This window comes from Bactrocera latifrons, unplaced genomic scaffold (assembly GCF_001853355.1).
Source record: "Bactrocera latifrons isolate USDA-ARS-PBARC rearing strain unplaced genomic scaffold, ASM185335v1 scaffold_123, whole genome shotgun sequence".
Lineage (NCBI taxonomy): Eukaryota > Metazoa > Arthropoda > Insecta > Diptera > Tephritidae > Bactrocera > Bactrocera latifrons.
Genome location: NW_017534664.1, coordinates 166,181 through 184,641, shown reverse-complemented (window position 1 = coordinate 184,641; position 18,461 = coordinate 166,181). Strand labels below are relative to the sequence as shown.

Below are 18,461 nucleotides of genomic sequence, written 5' to 3'. Positions count from 1 at the left end.
GATTTTACCTTACTACCAGAATAAATTGCAAAAATAATGCTTTTATTAGGGCTGAATATATCGTATGAGACCCGCAATATCTACTCCGAACTTATTGATGGAATTCGAAATTTGGAGTCACCCACTTTTGGTAATACATATAGCTTGTGTATATAAAAGATATATTCTTAATGTTCTCCCGGCAGATCAGTACCAAAGCGCTTTCCAAACTGAAAAAAACAGTTGATGAGTCCAAATCCTACCTGAAAAAATAAAATACTGGGAATGTTCGAGTCTCAATCGCTGCGGCAGTATGGCAAGGCATCATATTCGACGCAAAAATGTTGCAATATATGTATCAGCTGAGTATCTGCAGAAAATCAACACTTTCGCAATATTGCTGCAGTTATTTGCTTGCTCGAACATCCGCACTAGCTTATTAAAGATATGTTAGGTACCGGGTTATGGCTTCTCAGTTTCATAACGAAAATCCACAGCTAGGTTTGCGAAATGTTTAAGTAACATTGAGCAACCTGCTGAAGGAATCTGCTTAAGAAATCCCATATCACGAAAAGGTCTCCGTCGCACTGTATTGAATCATCTTTTACTCCCCCTTTTTCTTTTAAAGGCACCGCCGTACTTCATTATTTTCAATATTTTCGCACATTTATTTCAGATAACATTTATATGATTGTAAATATATATTTATATATATATATGTGTGTAAAAATCGTATGTATATTAACATAATACATTTATAAGTGTATATTGTGAATTTATTGTATGCATTATTGTGTTGTTTATTCAACTATCGCAGCAAAACAGAGTTTCCTTTGAAGGCCAGAATACCAAACAAAAATGATCAGACATACGGCCAAAAAGCGCAATACTTTGGTGTAAAATGGATATATGCATGAAAGTTATTTAAATATTTTCTTTTTTTTTTTTTGAGTTATTTATGCCTTCGGAAATCGATGAAAGAAGATGCCATGGAAAAGGCTCACACTTTTTATGCTATAAATGTCACACTTTCATTTGAGTTTTGTTCTTGTTACGATTGCTAACAATTATAAAAAAGTTTCAACGTAAAAATGTAACTACAACAACAATAATATCGTTTGTATTTATTCATTGAATTTTTAGTAACAAAATTATGTAAGTGATTTATGCTAACTATTTCATTGAATATATGTACTATGTATATATGTATGTATTTAGGTACATTATATATTTTTTGTGAAATATTCAGTATGTATAAAAAAGTAATAATAGTAGTAATTCAGAGGAAAATTATTGTTTGCTTTTTCTTGCTTTAGCAGTAACAACGAGGTAGTCTCGTTATGTAAAACGATAAAAGACGGAAAAGATTTCCTAGGCGCCCCCACAGAAAAATACCCGGCGCTGTGATGGTGTACAATATTATACGTAACAGTATCGGAATATAAGAAAAAAATTAATTAAGAAAAAAAAAAATAAAAATAAAATTTTAATTGAAAAAAGTAAAGGAAATAAATTTCAAACGATAAACTAAATGAAGTGCGTATACACGTTAGAAAAGCTTATAAGTTAGTAACTAAAATTACATAGTGATTGATTTTTATAAAACAGCAATATGCTTATCTTTAGTATTTTAAAAATAGCAATTCTCTTAATTGTTTATTTCTTCCTCTAGTTTTAGTAAAAAAAATTTCGGTGCGCACTCAATCGATGTTAAATTAATGTTGTTTGTGTTGCGTTTGCAGCCTAAAAGCGCTTCAGCTTGCTTATGTAGCTTGCAGCCAATTTTGAAACATTTATGTTGTAAGTATGGTGATGACGATGAGCAGCTAAGGCTGCCGCACATGACGCATATTAAGCGGAAGAAAAGGTTACACTTTCTTGTGTTGAGATTCCAGTATTTCAATTAAATGATCACGACGTTTTGAATCCTTTATGGTGATTTGTTTGCGAACCACTTCGTTAGTTGAAAACATCCCCATTACTTTTTTGTTTTGTTTTTTCAGTCTGATTTCCAGTCCCTTATCTGTGGGCGTAAAGACGTCGATGTTTTCAAGGCGGTATTTCCATTGGACCTGGAAGTGAAAGCGAAGGCATATACATAAATGAGGATATTAAAAAAAATAGTAAACAAAAGAAAAGCCGTTACAGAGTATAAAAAGACATAGTATTTGTCTTGATTTTTAAAGATCAGTTTGAATCAGAACATTCCTGGAGATTATGGCGTAGCCTTGGATAATAATGTCGTGAAAATATCTTCTCAGATAAAAAAAAAAAGTAAAATAAAGAGGTTTTCGATACTAGGACTAGATTTTTATCGATAAGTTTGTATGACGCCTACATATGTGGTATAATGGTCCGTTATCGGCGGTCCCAACAAATGAACAACTTCTTGGGGCGACTATGATATATGCAAAATTTCAGATCGGTATCTCAAAAACTTAGCTACTAGTTCCCGTATACTTTGACGGACAGATAGACAGACGGAGATTTATAAATCGACGCGGCCGATAATACATATACTTTACGGGGTTTCCGACCTCTCTTTCTGGATGTCATAGCTTCGTGGCACACTTAATACACACAAATTGTAAGCAAGAAAGAAGGGCTACTAGTTAACCCAACTTTTATTAACCTATAATTATTTTTTAATTCAACTCACTGTATATGTGCCGAAAAGATCATTCTTCGTTGCATGTATAATGCGATGATTCGATACGACAAAGTACTCATGCTTTGGTACTAACTCCTCACAGTGTATAAATACATCAGTGGCAGCATATTTGCCCTTTTCAATTTCTCTGTAATAGAAAATTCAACATATATCAATTTTTAATTACATAACTATTTAACTTTTATTTGGGCACATACCTGAAAACACGATTGCCCTCCGCCTCGGCACGACAATAAGGACGCACGACATTGTCCTGATGTATGTAACGCGGTGCACGAAGGCGCATTGCATCATGTTGTCCCTCGGCAGCGCGACGCACTGCACCAAAGCTGCCGCTAGCAAAATCAACTACACCGGCGGTCGGTTGAGCCACAAAACCGATGACGCCCTTGCCGACACCTTTAAAGAAGCCCTCAACACCTTCTTCACGCGCGCCGGCTACGGGTTTGGTTACAACACCCGAAACGCCATCAACGAAGCCCTGCCGAATGGTTAAGTATGGTTAAAATTCATATTATCTAATATTTATATAATTTAAAACACACCATAACCAAACTTTTGCCGCTGCGCGCTATACCTTCCGAAAATGTTTGTGGTTTCTTATTCATGTGCAGGCGACGCTTCTTCTGATATTCCTCATCGAATGTGAGTGCAGCCAAACCTTTGCCCATTGCGCCGGTGATCCTGGAAGGGTAAAACAAAGAAATAAGTTATTAAAAAAAAAAAATGGTGGCCCACCAAGCATTCGCAGCGATTACACTTACTTCGATACAGCACCAGCTGCGCCGCCGACAGTATGTCCGAAAAGTGATTTAACACCGAGCGCCAGACCCTGCGCAAATTCACCTGGTCCTTGTATAGCACCCTGTTGAGGCAGCACATATTAGCAACAAATTCATAGCAAAATATGTGATGAATATTTACCTGGAATGGTTCATAGAACAAATCTTCGACACCTTTCTTCAGGCCAACCACCAAGCCATAAGGATTGCCGAGCACATCCAAACCCAAAACGAGCACGTACAATTGTTTCAACGCTTGGCCGGTATAATGTGTTGTAATCTCCGAAGTTAGTTGCTGCTGCGTGAAGAACTGATACTCACGTTCGAAGAATGCGAGTCGGAAAACAACATCATTAACATCCGTTAAAGTAACGCCGACACCCTGTACCAACGTAGAGAGTATACCCGGCAAAGCGGTGGTATCTGAGCCGGCCATGGAGAAACTGACGTGTATTTTAATCGGTCCCAAATGCAAATTATCATAGAAATTCTTTTGCTCCTGTGCGGAATGGGTCTCGACTAGATCAGATAATGGCTTCTCTATCGATTCGACATTCATATTGAAGAGTTTCGCCGCTTGTACATCATCCACTTTGCTAGCGAACATATCAGCGAGCGCCGTGAGGAATATCAAATCCACTTTGAAATGGAACTCCTGTATAAGCATTGTTGCGTATTTGTATTGTTTGACAGTGGAGTTCGGCACCACCCATTGCACAACGCTGACTTCGATGAATGGCTTCAGTACGGTGGTCGTGGCTACACTTTTCGGTGGTGGTATGGGCGCCAACACAACTGGGAAGATATAATCGTTTAATTGATTGTCAATTTGGATTTTGTTGATTTTCGCGTGTAGCTGCATTTGATAAGGCGAAGTGCGCATCTTAAACCAAACACCTGGATAAAAGGTGCGATGTATTTCACGCTCTTTATTCTTTTTAAGTATCATATGTTTGAAATCGATCTGAAATAATTAAATTAAAATAAATTACGATTTATTAATATTGATAATTTTGGTATATCGTATGTGGCCGTACCTCGTGTTTGGCATCCATGTAGTACTTCTTCACCAGATTCACGCTACGATCCACCAAATACTGTTGGTACTGCTCTTCCAGCTCTGCGGTTTCGTGTATATTCATCTGCTTGAAGTGTTTTGCGCCCTTCTTTTGCTCCCAAATAACACCTGGAATATTTAATTGGAAGCAAAAAATATTAAACACTTAAAAAGTTTTTTTTTCATGCGTTAATTTAGTTCGAGATAATGGTCAAAACTAAAAAAAAATTTGAAAAAAATTCAAAAAATTAAGAAACAAATAAAAAAAATTAAAAAAAAAAAATTTAATCAAAAAAAATAAAAAGTAAAAAAATTGGTATTTTATGCCACTAACACATAACCTCTATGGGTAGAACAACAAAATTTCACACACTCACCTGAGCTCGCTATGCCCATATACAAGATGGTTGTGTTAATCGCATTGTTTATCAAGGAAAAGCCAATACCATGAATGCGTATTTCAACCGACTGTGTTATCTTCTGTATGGTGCCGCTGCCTTCTAGCTTTTTAGCAATACCAATATCTTTAGTGAAAAGCAAAACACGCTGCAAACCGTCCAAAAACGTAACCCAATAAGCAGTCGAACCGTCGCTGATTCTACAAGTGTAACAAAGTGTTAAAAAAATATTATTTCCATAAATCAAGCATCACTTACTTCATTTCACCGATTTGATCACGTCTCAAATCAGTCTCGCCTTTAGTTTTACTCTTGTCATTAATCGTTTCGCCAAAGTCAAAGACAATGCTATTCTCGCCCGATGGATGTGACCAAGCGTGCAGTAGTTTAGTTAACGGTTTCACAACCACATTATCTTTAACATCTTTCTCTTGATACACAATTGGTAAGTTCGTATGATTAATGATTAAGCCGGGTGCATCGCCGGGATTAAACTCATTAAAGATGATATAAACACCACCTTCAGTGGCCTGCACATCAACATTAATGCCACCGTACTGAAAGATATTGACAAATAATAACGTTTTTTATTAAAGTGGAAATTGTTTTGGAATCGCCAGTAAGTACCTTGTTACCCGGCAGTTTAAGCAACGTACATTGTGCCTCGGAGTACTTGAAAGCCGGTGTACATTGACCAAGTACGCGTGCAATAAGCATTAAATCGGCATCGTCTTTGGGCCATAGTGGTGTGCAAGAGTTGGGTAACACCTGCATGGGAGTTGGGTAAAGAAAATTATGCATAATTAGCATAACAATTAATTCATTCTAATGCACACATACCGTTATCCATGGGTCACCCGGTCTACTTTGCTCTTGTAGGTCTATTTCGAAATAGCACTTATTACTAGCAATATAAAATGGTATGAATGTGATCATTTTCGTAAGCGAATTATAGGTTAAATGATTGTGTACGCCAATCTAAAAGTGAAAGGAACATTTTTGTATCGTTAAATAAGCGCATTTGCTTAGAGGTTAGTTTTTTAAACGCGCTACTCACTTGATATGGCGTGTCTTTGGACTTGCAAGTAACAGCACCCATTGAACCGGCCACGTCCAGCGGTATTTTATTACTCCATTCACCATTATCGACACGTATTGTGGCAGCTTTTTTGTCAAAGAAGAATTTCTCACGGAAAGAGAACAAGATCGGACCATCATATTCCGGTGGATGATAAAGTACATCAACAGTTTCCGCATCAGTTTTATAGCTAAGCATCAAGCCGGTTTTGTTGATCATCCAGAATGGACTGTATAGTGATATCTGCAAGGCGCCACGACGATCTTCGAAACTAAATTATAATAAATATATGTTGAAATTAATAACATTAGGGTATGCTGACAAAGAATAAAAGTTACCGAACGCATAAATCCATATCCATTTTCGCCTCAGAGTCGTAGGAACTAAAGCGCCAGGTAGCCATATCATTGTGATCTTCAGATATTTCGGTGGTACAAGACCAATCCTTCTCCAAGTATTGGATTAGCTGTAGAAAACACATATTTAATTAAATAAAATCATACGAAGGACAATATAATGCACAAAAACCCACCCGCACGACAAGGAAACTTCGATTTTCACGTGATTTGCTACTTAATTTCACCGTTGGCAAATGCAGCACGTCGCCCGGTGCCACCTCTTTCTCACCATAATCCAACATATCTTCCTTGACTGCGCTCGTTGCACTCTTCTCAACATTCTCACTTTCCGCGCTACGTACGCTGCAACCGGCTACCGAGACACTAATACTAATAGGCAATGCATTGCAGAGATATACCGGTGGACGCAAATGCAGCGTATAATAGGCGCTTAGTATGGTATATTTGTCACTGTGCTCATGGAAGATCTCGGTTTTAACACGTTTCACATTAATGTAGAATGTTTCGAAGGTATCCAAAGGATCACATTGTAATTGCCTTGAATAATCAAGATCAGTGGGACAGTCATTCCATTTAATGCCTTGCACAGACATGTTGTACCCCTTGAGTAGAAAAAATATAATATTAGATGGAAAAATACGGAACTCGAAAATGAGCTTACCTCCAAGCTGAAATGCAAGTCCTTAATATCTGCGTAAATAGCGTGCAACGGCACATGAAAGACTTGTCCGGGTGACACCTTGCCTACCAAAATTTTTTCTCTACCCACACCTTGTTTATAACGATGTATAAGCAGAGTAGTGGTGAAGTGATTGTGTACCTAGGAGACAATAAAAAGTTCATTACATAATTATTTGTCATTAAAGTAAACGAATTCATACACACCTTGACCACGCCGTGTATATTGATTTTTGTGGTGCCATATTCGGAGCGCACCTCCGACACTATACCCCACGGATCTTGATTCGAGCCGCGATATAAGGGGAAATAGCGTTGATCCGATTTGGATACGGGCAGCACAACCTCTTTATCGATGCCACCCACCTGTAGATAAAGTAATTCACACAAATAATTATTTCAATTCCTTATCTACAGCACTTCATTTGTCTTCAATTTACCTGCACATATAAGTTATATTCTTCGTCTTCTTCATTGGTGATTGTAGACAAATCTTTGGTTTGCAAATAGGCGCGTCCGCCAGGCGAAATCGTGCAATCCTTTACTTGATCTGGTGAAAAGTTTGCATCCGCATCCTCAGCAGCGAATACTAAGGAACTATTCAAGTTAGTACCCACCGTTGCTTTGGGCGAGTGACATTCGTGCAGCGTAAATATGCCACGCCTAAAGTTTATGGAAATATCGAAGCCCGTATCATTCTCTACGACGTAAGGTGCTACAACTTCGGGTTTGGTGAGACCCTCAATTTGTATGGCCTGTGAGAAGGCCTCACCTAGCACGCTTAAAAGATCTAAGCATGACTTGGTAACTGTAAATTGCAGATCCTCATCTGAATGTATGGCAATTTGTGTTACTTTGCCCAACTCCTCTTCTTCATCTTGCTCCTCTTCGTTATCGTTTTCGTTCTTCTGATTTATTATATCCACTTTGTAGGTTAGTTCCCAAGGCAGATACTCTTGCTCGCCATTGCGATTAATGTGTTCATTCATTTCAATAATGGGCTCCCACACGGCTAAGGACTCATTGTAATAGTTGGTGTTCAATGTAAGTGAGCCACGTATTTTTAGATCATCACTCCAGTCACTTATGATCGCATTCAAGCGTGTATCAACTGTTATCAGCGGCTTGGTATAGTAACCGATACCCGTTTCGATGACAATTGTGATATTAGGAACTTCAACAACACATCTTTCAGTTTTGCGCCTTTGTGTTTCCGTTGTTATATGACTTTCAATGTACTCCAGCGCCTCAACAGCACGGTCTGAGGCACGAAAAGGAAGAATATTATTAAATAACAGTAAATTTAATAGAAAATAAGCAAAAATATTAACTTCTGTTGCGCCGAATCTACATACATATAATAATGACAATGTTCAGGTTATATATATATAATATAATGAACCTACCAGCTCTCAGGAACCAATAGCGTTTCTCCTGTAGTCGTTCTTCTAACCACAGTTGTTTGTAATTAGTTTCGAGCCTTTGATTCGTCTCCTTCTGTGCATTTTCGGCGCTTATACTGCGCATAGCTTTATTCAACAGTTCGATGGTGGCTGGCGAGACATTCAACATAATCTCACTCAGCTTCAAGCTAACATGTAAGCCCTCCTCTTCCGGCGTAGAKCCGTGCAAACTTATCATACATGGGTGCAATATGTAATGCCGCGTCGCTTCACGGCGCTCTGGCATAAATGAACACATATACATTTTCAACGAATCGATTTGTCCATTGATATTCTGCCTCTCGCCAATAGCGCGATAATTTAGCTGCGCCTGTACATTGAATATAATGGCATTGGAATTCATATCCTCCAGATTTTCCACTAAGATTATGTCCGGTTCTTCGATATGTAGGATTAAATTCATTTTTTTGTTATTAGCAGCGGCACTTTGGGCGGAAGTCGCACTCGACGTTGCCTTTAACGTGGACGTTGAGGCTGTAAATTATTAAGAAAGAGTATATGTAATTGTTTTGGCTAGAAAACTTTAATTTTTATGAAGGTTTTACCTATATTTGTTGCAACAGGAGTAGTTGGCGATTTTAGTTCTGGTTTTTTAAGCGTATTTACCGCTTCGGTGTCTTCGGGTAGTTTAAAGAAATCGGCTAATTTCAAAAGGTAGTCGACGCATAAAATCAAATCAAAACTGCTGACGCGCACTTCGGCTGTTGAAAAAAGAAAAAAAATGTGGACTTATTACAATTCCAGTAGCTATTTTATTAGCTATGTTAAGCGCTCTTGCATGCAGATCGGCAATAATAACCGCAATTTTTATACCAATAAATTTACAAACAATATTTTTCTTACCAAAAATATCATCCTCCTTTATGCTGGCCGTTAAGTCCAACATATAATTCAGCTCGGTCTTACAAACATCTATCATATCGGCTGTTGGTTCGGTTTGCTTATGCAATTGACTTTCATTCCAATCTTTGCGACATAAATATTTCTTAATTGGACTTTGATTTGATTTCCGTGTGTCATCGATTTGTATATTGCATARCACAATGGAGGTATTAAGCGTGCCATTCACCAATTTGTTGCCCTTCAGTGAGAGAAAGTATAAGCCAAAACGAGCTAAGCCCTCTTCGTTGTCTGTGTGTAGAAAAAAGTTCGCAAATTTTATATATATTACGCATTGTATATTATTTAAGTTAGCAGACTTACTTAAAAGCAAATTGATGACCACACCGTCGAATAGGAAATTGAATTTCATTTGYACATGCACCGTGCTCTTTTGTGGCGTATTAGTGGCACTTACGAGAGTCGACACTTTACGTTTAGCTGTGTTGCTGCCAGTCGCCGAATCCACATCGCCTTTAGAGTCATGTGCACGTAAATCCGGCGATTTTGGTGTTTGTGGACGTTCGGGTTCTTCGACGGGTGGAAATTCGTCGGCGCCTTCACTCAAATTACGATTCAATATTGCCATTATAACAGCGTAATCTTCCATAAATAGATTAAACTGCATTTTTATACAAGAAAATGTATATTTTAATTATTGCATATAATTTTTAATTTAAACATGAAAAAAGTTTACTCCTCCTGCATCGCTTCACAGYGGTATTTCTTATATCATAAAASKGTACAAAAATATCTCTCTATTCCCAACCGGAACCGACCCGGATTTTTATCCGCTCAAGGACTGTCATCTTGGCAGAACAACAACAACAAAAAAAAAAAGATCTACACTTTGATCTTTGAACGGACCCGCATTTTTGTCTGGCGTTGCTATAGTTACATGCCACAGTAGTCTGATRTAAGCGGTTCCGATTCTTGAGGAGAAAGGAATGTGTGCGAATTTCCGATTCATATCTCAAAAACTCGCATATATAYAAACAAACAGACATAGCTAAATTAACTGAGCTCGTCATGCTGATAATTTATGTAAATGTTTTATAGAGTCCCCGAAGTTCTCAACTTTGTGTTACAWACTTMGTGRCWAACTTAACATACCCCGTTCTGTGWATAAATATTACCTCAATGGATTTCAAATGTCCCGAAATGTCCATTTCCGGCACCTCTTTATACCAAGTACTGGATAAGTTGCGTTTAACGATTAAAGCACAACTAACTGGATCCAAAATATTCAAATGCGACTTAATGCCGTAAGCCATATCGACAGCTATAATAAAACAAAAAAACAGTTATATTTTTTAACCCCACATTTACGCATATAAAACTTACTATCGACTGACGATCTACGGCCCTGATCTAATAAAATGGCAGCCTTTGCTAAACGCATATTTTTTAGCTCCAATTTAATTTCATCGAGCACAGCACGCCTACTGTCGGTTGGTACCTCAACTTCAGTWGTTATATTATTTAATGAGAGAAAGCCAAGATCAAGCACGATGGCATTGAAACTTTGCGAATCCATCGGTACAATAATAACGGGTGCTTTAACTTTGATATCGAGCTTCATGCGCGATGCAGTTTCATAGGCCACCATAGCGTTTTGTTTAGCGGCATCCGCAGCGGCGGCACTGGCTTGAGCAAGCGCCGCTTGAGCAGCTTGGAAATTATTAAGGAAGCTCTGAAAGAAATATGAGATACAATTATGTATAAACAGTGATAAATGGAGCGGTAAACAGCACATACCAAAACGCCGGTGACAAACCAGTTGAGGAAGACGATTTTCATGCCGCCAATTGACACGGTTATGCGCATGTCGTCCGAATTGTAGTTGGAGGTTTCGTCTAAATTAAACTTGATCACCTGACACTCGAGCGCATTATCGCCGACAATGGAAAGTATCTGAAGAAATAAAACCATTAAATAAATGTATGAAAAATTGAGTGTTTAACTTTTGCACTAATAAAAAGACTTACACCACTATGCTTCGTCAAAGGATTCAAATCTGTGACTACGATATCCTTCAAGCGCAAATTCAACTCCGTGTACGACGACTTTAAAATTACGTTCGCATCAAAATGTTGCACTTGCATTGAAGCCAAAGGCCGTTTGTGACATGTCAGCAGCAACGACACTTGTTCCAATTTCGCCTTTACGTGAACTTGTATGCTGTCCACCACCTTTCCTTGGCGTGGMCGGTTTTTAGCAGGCGCCAAAGCAGTTAGCACATCGTCCTCTTCACCCTCTTCAGCAATAACAGCAAGTTTACTGAGGATTCCGGTGTCACCAGCATTGCCCACACGATCTTTGGGTGTGTTATCGGCTGATGTTGACGTCTTGAGTACAGTATCCAATTTACGTTGTATGGAATCGGCTAGTTCGAGTAATTGCAATAACACTTCTTGATGTAGAGTTATATTCAATGTGGAAAAGTTAATGTTGATCAATTGCTCTGTAGCATTATATTTGGTGAAGAATTCGGGCGAAGTGCGTTGTGCCATGACATATGAGACGGTGAGCAAATATTGGAGTTCTTTAGAAAATCTCGGCGTATCAATAATATTCAACTGATATTGAGCACTTTCGGCAGTGCCATGACGTTTTAAGTTGACAGCGCCCAAACTGAAAGATTAAAGGTAGAGTAGAGACAATTTATTACATTTATTCTTCATTGCTTTTTGGAGTGTGTTTAATTGAAATCCACTTTCTGAAAGAACCACTACTTACTTAGCTTCCACCACCATTTCATAGGTGCGTTGGTACATTTTCACGCCCAGCTCAAGCACATGGAACGACAATATGGTTTCAACAGTACAAGTCGTTGAGGTGCAACTCTCAATTTTATCAAGCACAATATCATTCGGCATTTCTTCCACAGGTGTACCGAAAGCATTCGAATCTTGCGGTGATTCTGTCGTTGAGTCTATCGGCGATTCGATAGTCAAATTTTTACTCTCACTTAAATGCGGCTCTTTAATGGGTACAGATTTATTSAGCGCAACGGTAAATTCTTTTAATGTAAATATCAATTCCAAATTCGTATATTGTACAATCTCCGCGGAAAGATCGACTTTCTCTGCCTTCTTCTTCGCCTTCTTCTCTTGTGTCAAGAAACTTGCCAATGATAATTTCGAGGAGGCTGTGCTTATAGCTCTCGTAATGGATGATGGTTGTGCTGTTTCACTCTCCGGCAATGGTATGCTTGTGGCAACGCGTAAAGCATCGAACATGCGATCTTCGGTTATATTCAAAGCAATCGAAGGTAACTCAATTTCGATTTTCATCTTYGGCAAACGGGGGTCATCGTCGACAGCGCATAAGCATACATTGCATAGTACGGATGTGGGACGTAGTATATGCATATCAGATTGTACAGCTGAGGCTAGCGTATTCTGCCAATCTTCACCTGGCCTAGCTACAACCATCTGCAAGTGAGAGCTGTTAGTAATATGTCGAGCAAATAAAATTTCAAAGTTATAACCAACCTGTATGTCGGCAATGCTGACTTGTATTTGATCGTAGGCACGTTCCAATACGCTTGATATCGAGATTTTGGTATCTTCCAGCATATCGATCAGRTCGCTCGACGAAACATTGTGCGGTTTCGACGAAACGATGAACTTACCCAATGTTATAACAATTAGCGAATTATCATTACAATTCGGATTGTATTTGCCATTGCTCGGTACAATGATAATGTTGGGCATAAATTGTATATCTATCTCCAGCACAGATTTCGAGTCGATCATATATTGTAGACCAGTGGCTGAGCGCTCTTTGAAGTTGGCCATGCGTTCAGTGGCGGCAAACTCCAATTCGGATAAATTCGCTTTGGGCGGTGTAAATACCTTTGCTAGTCGTATAATCGTGTCGGCATCATAGACGACTTGCAATGGACGCGCCGACACTCGTATACGTTGATCGCACTTCTTGTCGAGCGGATTGGTCTCGAAGAATACGTCAAGTAAATTCAATTCATCGGTTGTTTTCGATTCGATCAAAACTGGTGCTATGTTATCTTGGTGCAAGCCTAGCAGCTTGATTTCATGCATGCCCACAGTGACGCTAACAAAATGAAGAATATTAAAAAATTTAATAGAATATATTTATATGAATATGAAGTTTGTCAGAAAGTTTTAAACACCTGTTAGGAAACGTCGGAGGCACTATCCATTTTTTTATATTAACGATCAGCACGAGTGGAGTCGATTTAGCCATGYTCGCAAACAAGTCACACGTACGTACTTTTCTTCGCAAGAAGCTACTTATTGTTTGGAAGCATCGACATCCGATTACTATAGCATATAGCTGTCATACAAACTTGACGATCAAAATCTCGTCCTTGTATGAAAATCTTTTTTATTTGACAATATATCTTCAAGATATTTGGCATAGCTAATTGCCCAAGGCAGCGGTATAATCTTTACAGAAATTTGTCAGATCGAACCACTATAGCATATAGCCACCATAAGAACTGAAATGTAARAATCCAGTCCATGTAAGGACAACTATTAAATCTGACAATATATTGTCCCAAAACTTGGCGTGGATTATTGTTTAAGACAACGATACAAAGTTCGAAAAAAAAATTTCAAATCCAACTACTATAGCATATAGCTCCCATCAGAACTGATCGATCAAAACCAAGTCCTTGTATGGGAAACTTTTGTATTTGACAATATTTTCTCACGAAATTCGACCTGGATAATTATACAAAGCAACGGCATAATCTCTGAATTTTTTTTTCGTATTGGACTACTATACCATAGAGCTCTCATAAGGACTGATCGATCAAACTTGGGTCCTTGTATGTGAAACTTTTGTATTTTACAAAATCTCTTCATGACATTTGGCATGGATAATTGTCGAAARTAACGGTATAATCTACGAAGAAATTGTTTAGATCGGACTACTGCAGCATACAGCTCCCATAAAAACCGATTTATCAAAATCCAGCCCATGTATGGGAAACTTTTGTATCTGACAAGATAACAAGATAACTTAACGAAATTCGACATGGGTGCTTGCCCAAGGTAACGGTATAATCTCTCAATWTTTTTTTTCATATCGGRCTACTATACCATAGAGCTCTCATAAGGACTGATCGATCAAACTATACTAGCATAGAGTTCTCATAAGGACTGCTTCATCAATCTCGACTCTGGATGTATTTGTTGTGTATGTGTTCGGTGCAACCGACGTTAACTATTATTCTTGTTAGAAATTAATATATGCTAAAAAAATATATATTAACTTACCTTAAAGCATTGCCACCGGGACGTTGTGTTAAGTTGCAAGTTGTCATCGAGAAATTCAAAAGCATAAGCGTTTTAAGTTGCTCCAGAGTGAAGCTTTCTCTACCAACCACTTCGCTATCATCATAGAGGCCCACTTCCAGTGCTAACAATTTAAATTGCATTTTTATTGCCTCATATTGCACTGGCATATCGGGCGGYGGCGTGCCCTCTTGATAGCCGATAGCATCGTATAGCTTCGACTTTTCGTCTGGTGTCATAGCAGCTTCCARTTTTTTAACTGAAGTGTAATAAATCCAAATATTTTATTAATAAAAAAAAATAAACTCATAAATAGCTGGCACTATACCAATATCGTTGCTTTCGCCATCTTCCGTTTTTTGACCGCCACCAAACCAGCCGCCAAACCAACCGCTCTTTTGGGATTGTCGTGTTTCTTCATCCTTGCGGATTTTATCCACCTCGATTTGTACACGCTTACGTATCAAGACCAAATTGAAAAGATCTAACTTCTGTTCGAGCAAGTTACACGTTTCGGTAAGACTGGCAGGTGGCTTTTTAGATAGTTCCTTTTCTTTGAAACTCTGTGGAGAAAAAGCGGAAAAATTTGGGCACGTCTTATAGCATAATTCTTGCCATCAATCATATTAAAAACTATTTTTACCTCCGCATATGTATTGCACAGTTGTCGATGCTCCTTAATGTGCTCCCAAGTCCATTCCCTATTGCGCTTTTTGATGTCTTCCTCTAATATGCACTTTATGGCGAACTTCCACCACTCGCGGTAGTGTTTCTTATAAGCTATAAAATAAATTCAACGCTTAAATTTTGTAAAAAATTTCTAAACWTATACAAAAATCTCGCTTACGCGTATTGAACGGTCGATATTTTCTATAGCGCACACCCAATTGCATACGATTCATGGATTCCCCCAATTTTATAGCTTCCTGGAATTGTGTGCTCGTTAAGCCGACGCGCAGCTTTTGCATTTCTAAGGCCAAATCGATCTTTGGTATCACAAATGCTGGCGTATCGTATTCRGGATTCATATTTAACTGTAATTTCCCCATTACCGAAATCGGTCCGACCACTGTCGAAAAGGCAAAGTTATTAAAAAAAAAACATTTTTTAAAGCATTAAATGTGTCTTAGTTCGCACCGTAATTATAATCGTTTGGCGCCGTATCCTTTTGTGCGATATTTTTGCGAAAAAYTTCAGCCAACTCCTCTTTGGATAGCGCCGAGTACATATTTGTTCTGCAGTTCATGTACGCAGACAAAGAGTCGAGATTGGCGATTTTRAAGACACGACTCACTTGCTGCGTTAGGTAGCATTTTTCCCAGTTSTCATCTGTCGTATATAGCTCAAGATCATGTAGAGTCACACCGAGCGCGAAATTTTCACCCGTCGTTGAAGCATCTTCGTAACGTATATGTATATTCGATATCTTCACTTGTAGATTGTTGACAATTTGTGCCGTTAACTTCTCGGAGAAAGTAGCATCCGGTTTGGCTTCATCTGCAAGAAAATAATTGTTGTTTAAAAATGCAAATTTTAGTTTTTTATTAATTTACATCATTATTTACATACTTTTCATCAATTCCTTTTTGTGTGCMTCCTCCAACGCTTTGAGCGCCGCTTGCTTGACTTGCAATTCATATTTTTCCTCTTTCTCAGCATCGTATTGTACTGTCTGTTTGGGTGCAACWAGCATATATAGATCTTCGATCTGCGCGATCACCGGTTGGCTGTAGAGATTCTTCCATGGTATCTTTAAGACCAGCTTACCTGTTCGAATAAGTCAATTATAGGGTTTTTAAAATACAACAAAATTTAATTCCTTTAATATTACCGACACTGTTTGGTAGTTTGGCAAATTTTTAATCGAATTAATTGTTTTATGGAGGGTTAATTTGATTTCTTAAAAATTTATTTACATACCTAAAAAATATGTCTAATTTATTACCCTCCTTATTTGTAAATAGGCAAACAGAATAAATAGAAATTTTCACACACAAGTTAAGCTGATAATTGCGCATAAATATCAGAACAAATAATTACACTATGTTACAAAAACTACAAATTGAGAGTCATTTATTGCATTGTAGGTTAACCAAATSAAATTGTAGAGCTCTTTTCTTAGTTTTCAACGTCGTTAAGAACTTTGCTAGCTTTGGTTTTGTTTCGGTTTGAATAATTTGAAAAATCATGTGTTAAAATGAATTATGGATAAAACTTCAACTATACTAAAACTGGCGTTGGAATACTTTTTTGAAACATATTTACTCTCGGCACATAATAGTCATTTCGATCTCCTATTTAAAAACGTGCACATTATAATTCACGTTTTCTTAAGTATTTTATTTTTTAAGTACTAAAACAATTTTTTTTTTTAATTTATAAAAAATATATATCAGAAGGTTTAGAACAAAAAATTAGCCTCATTTTTTTATTAAAAATGCAATAATTTTTCAACGAATATTCCGCTAAATCACATATTACTAGAAATATATTTTTACTTACCGAGGAAACCGTAGACGAGCTGCACTGGTAGATCGACCTCATCGAGGGCATTTTCTTTAACCTTTAGATTATGTAGAACCACATCGCCTGCAAAGAGAAACAAATTTTATTTACTTTTGGTAAACAAATACATACAATATGAGTAATAATATATAAAACAAGTAAGGAAGAGCGGAGCTCGAGCGCAGCCATTTATACTCTTGCAACTTACAAGAATCAAAGCCAGGGAAATACCTTAAGGTGCAAAACGCCAACCAGCGGATCGGAATCAAAGTAGTTATAGCGCATACACTGACCAAYATATTMGACAAAAGGTTTGGTTGRAAAACRAAAATCATTATACAAATRGGTAGGGTAGTATAGACCCGATTTTATCTATTAACTATTATCATGTCAACTATAATATGCCAAATCATCTCTGAACTTCACGTCACGTCGTATGTACATACATATGTACATATGGAGTAAGGTCAGTCGGATGTTCAAAAATGCTGATATTAGTTATATGGGGGCTAGGTACCGATATCCAAATATTCGGTACCTGGAGGCTTAAACAGTTTTTTATTGGATTTGGACATAAGGTGGCAATACATATTTATTATGCAAATAAATTATGATACGGTTTTCGTGGCATTCAAGTTTTAGAAAGCAAAATAATGATGAAAATCACAAGCTAGAAATTTGAATGTGTATATTTATTGTATTAAAAAACTCTATTTTGTTTAAGAGTGTCGAAAAAATGTTTTGAATATATCTATTTGTGTATTCGTACTCACGTATGTTATATCTACCGGTTCGCTAGTTTGTGTCGTTATCAAAATAAGAGTATACCCATCAATTTGCCATATAGTAGACAGACAAACAACTTCCATGAGAAGGTAATTAGCAATAAATATTTTTACACTTGTATTCGTATTGAATATTAATATTATATATTATATGACTTAATGTTCAATCGGTTAATTATATAGTTTACAAAAGGTTTTTATCATAATGTAATGAGTGATTTTCGGTACAAACAGCTATCAACTTTGATTATTTGCAAAAAGTTCAAATATTACTTTCAAATGACTCATAGACGTACATATAGTCATACACTGCTGTAAAATGTTTCTTGTTACAACAATTTACCTAATTAATMTGTTAAAAATGTGCCGTAATAATGAAACATCCCCGGTGGTTTATTCTTATTTAATTTGTGACAGGGCAATTGTCCGTTAATATTTAAATGTCACGCAATACATGCAATACATTTCATTGTATGACATACAGGGTGGCTGATGAAAGCCGCTAAAAAAAATTAAATAACTTTTTTTCTATTTAATGA

General features: G+C 37.4%; 1 protein-coding gene across 3 annotated transcripts in view; it reads right to left on the bottom strand.

Moving 5' to 3' along the window:
- Positions 1-623: 623 nt before the first annotated feature.
- LOC108978498 (vacuolar protein sorting-associated protein 13A) overlaps positions 624-18,461 on the bottom strand; it is a 27,634-nt gene continuing 9,796 nt past the window's right edge. For 2 of the 3 annotated variants that reach the window (XM_018948820.1, XM_018948819.1), the window contains exons 3-36: positions 17,135-17,221; positions 16,202-16,399; positions 15,770-16,129; positions 15,480-15,701; positions 15,276-15,412; positions 14,961-15,195; positions 14,615-14,891; positions 12,842-13,421; positions 12,084-12,781; positions 11,333-11,978; positions 11,103-11,258; positions 10,689-11,037; positions 10,481-10,626; positions 9,669-9,966; positions 9,309-9,596; positions 9,011-9,166; positions 8,409-8,939; positions 7,443-8,263; positions 7,210-7,368; positions 6,986-7,144; positions 6,498-6,926; positions 6,304-6,431; positions 5,945-6,236; positions 5,728-5,865; positions 5,515-5,655; positions 5,146-5,444; positions 4,867-5,087; positions 4,470-4,618; positions 3,575-4,396; positions 3,415-3,515; positions 3,196-3,334; positions 2,848-3,131; positions 2,639-2,777; positions 1,848-2,051 (exon numbers count right to left, since the gene is read on the bottom strand). In XM_018948820.1, the coding sequence (XP_018804365.1) occupies positions 1,848-2,051; positions 2,639-2,777; positions 2,848-3,131; positions 3,196-3,334; positions 3,415-3,515; positions 3,575-4,396; positions 4,470-4,618; positions 4,867-5,087; positions 5,146-5,444; positions 5,515-5,655; positions 5,728-5,865; positions 5,945-6,236; positions 6,304-6,431; positions 6,498-6,926; positions 6,986-7,144; positions 7,210-7,368; positions 7,443-8,263; positions 8,409-8,939; positions 9,011-9,166; positions 9,309-9,596; positions 9,669-9,966; positions 10,481-10,626; positions 10,689-11,037; positions 11,103-11,258; positions 11,333-11,978; positions 12,084-12,781; positions 12,842-13,421; positions 14,615-14,891; positions 14,961-15,195; positions 15,276-15,412; positions 15,480-15,701; positions 15,770-16,129; positions 16,202-16,399; positions 17,135-17,221 (9,989 nt within the window). Of the gene's footprint in view, positions 2,052-2,638; positions 2,778-2,847; positions 3,132-3,195; positions 3,335-3,414; positions 3,516-3,574; positions 4,397-4,469; positions 4,619-4,866; positions 5,088-5,145; positions 5,445-5,514; positions 5,656-5,727; positions 5,866-5,944; positions 6,237-6,303; positions 6,432-6,497; positions 6,927-6,985; positions 7,145-7,209; positions 7,369-7,442; positions 8,264-8,408; positions 8,940-9,010; positions 9,167-9,308; positions 9,597-9,668; positions 9,967-10,480; positions 10,627-10,688; positions 11,038-11,102; positions 11,259-11,332; positions 11,979-12,083; positions 12,782-12,841; positions 13,422-14,614; positions 14,892-14,960; positions 15,196-15,275; positions 15,413-15,479; positions 15,702-15,769; positions 16,130-16,201; positions 16,400-17,134; positions 17,222-18,461 lie in introns of all 3 variants that reach the window. The other variant, XM_018948821.1, reaches the window with a different exon arrangement.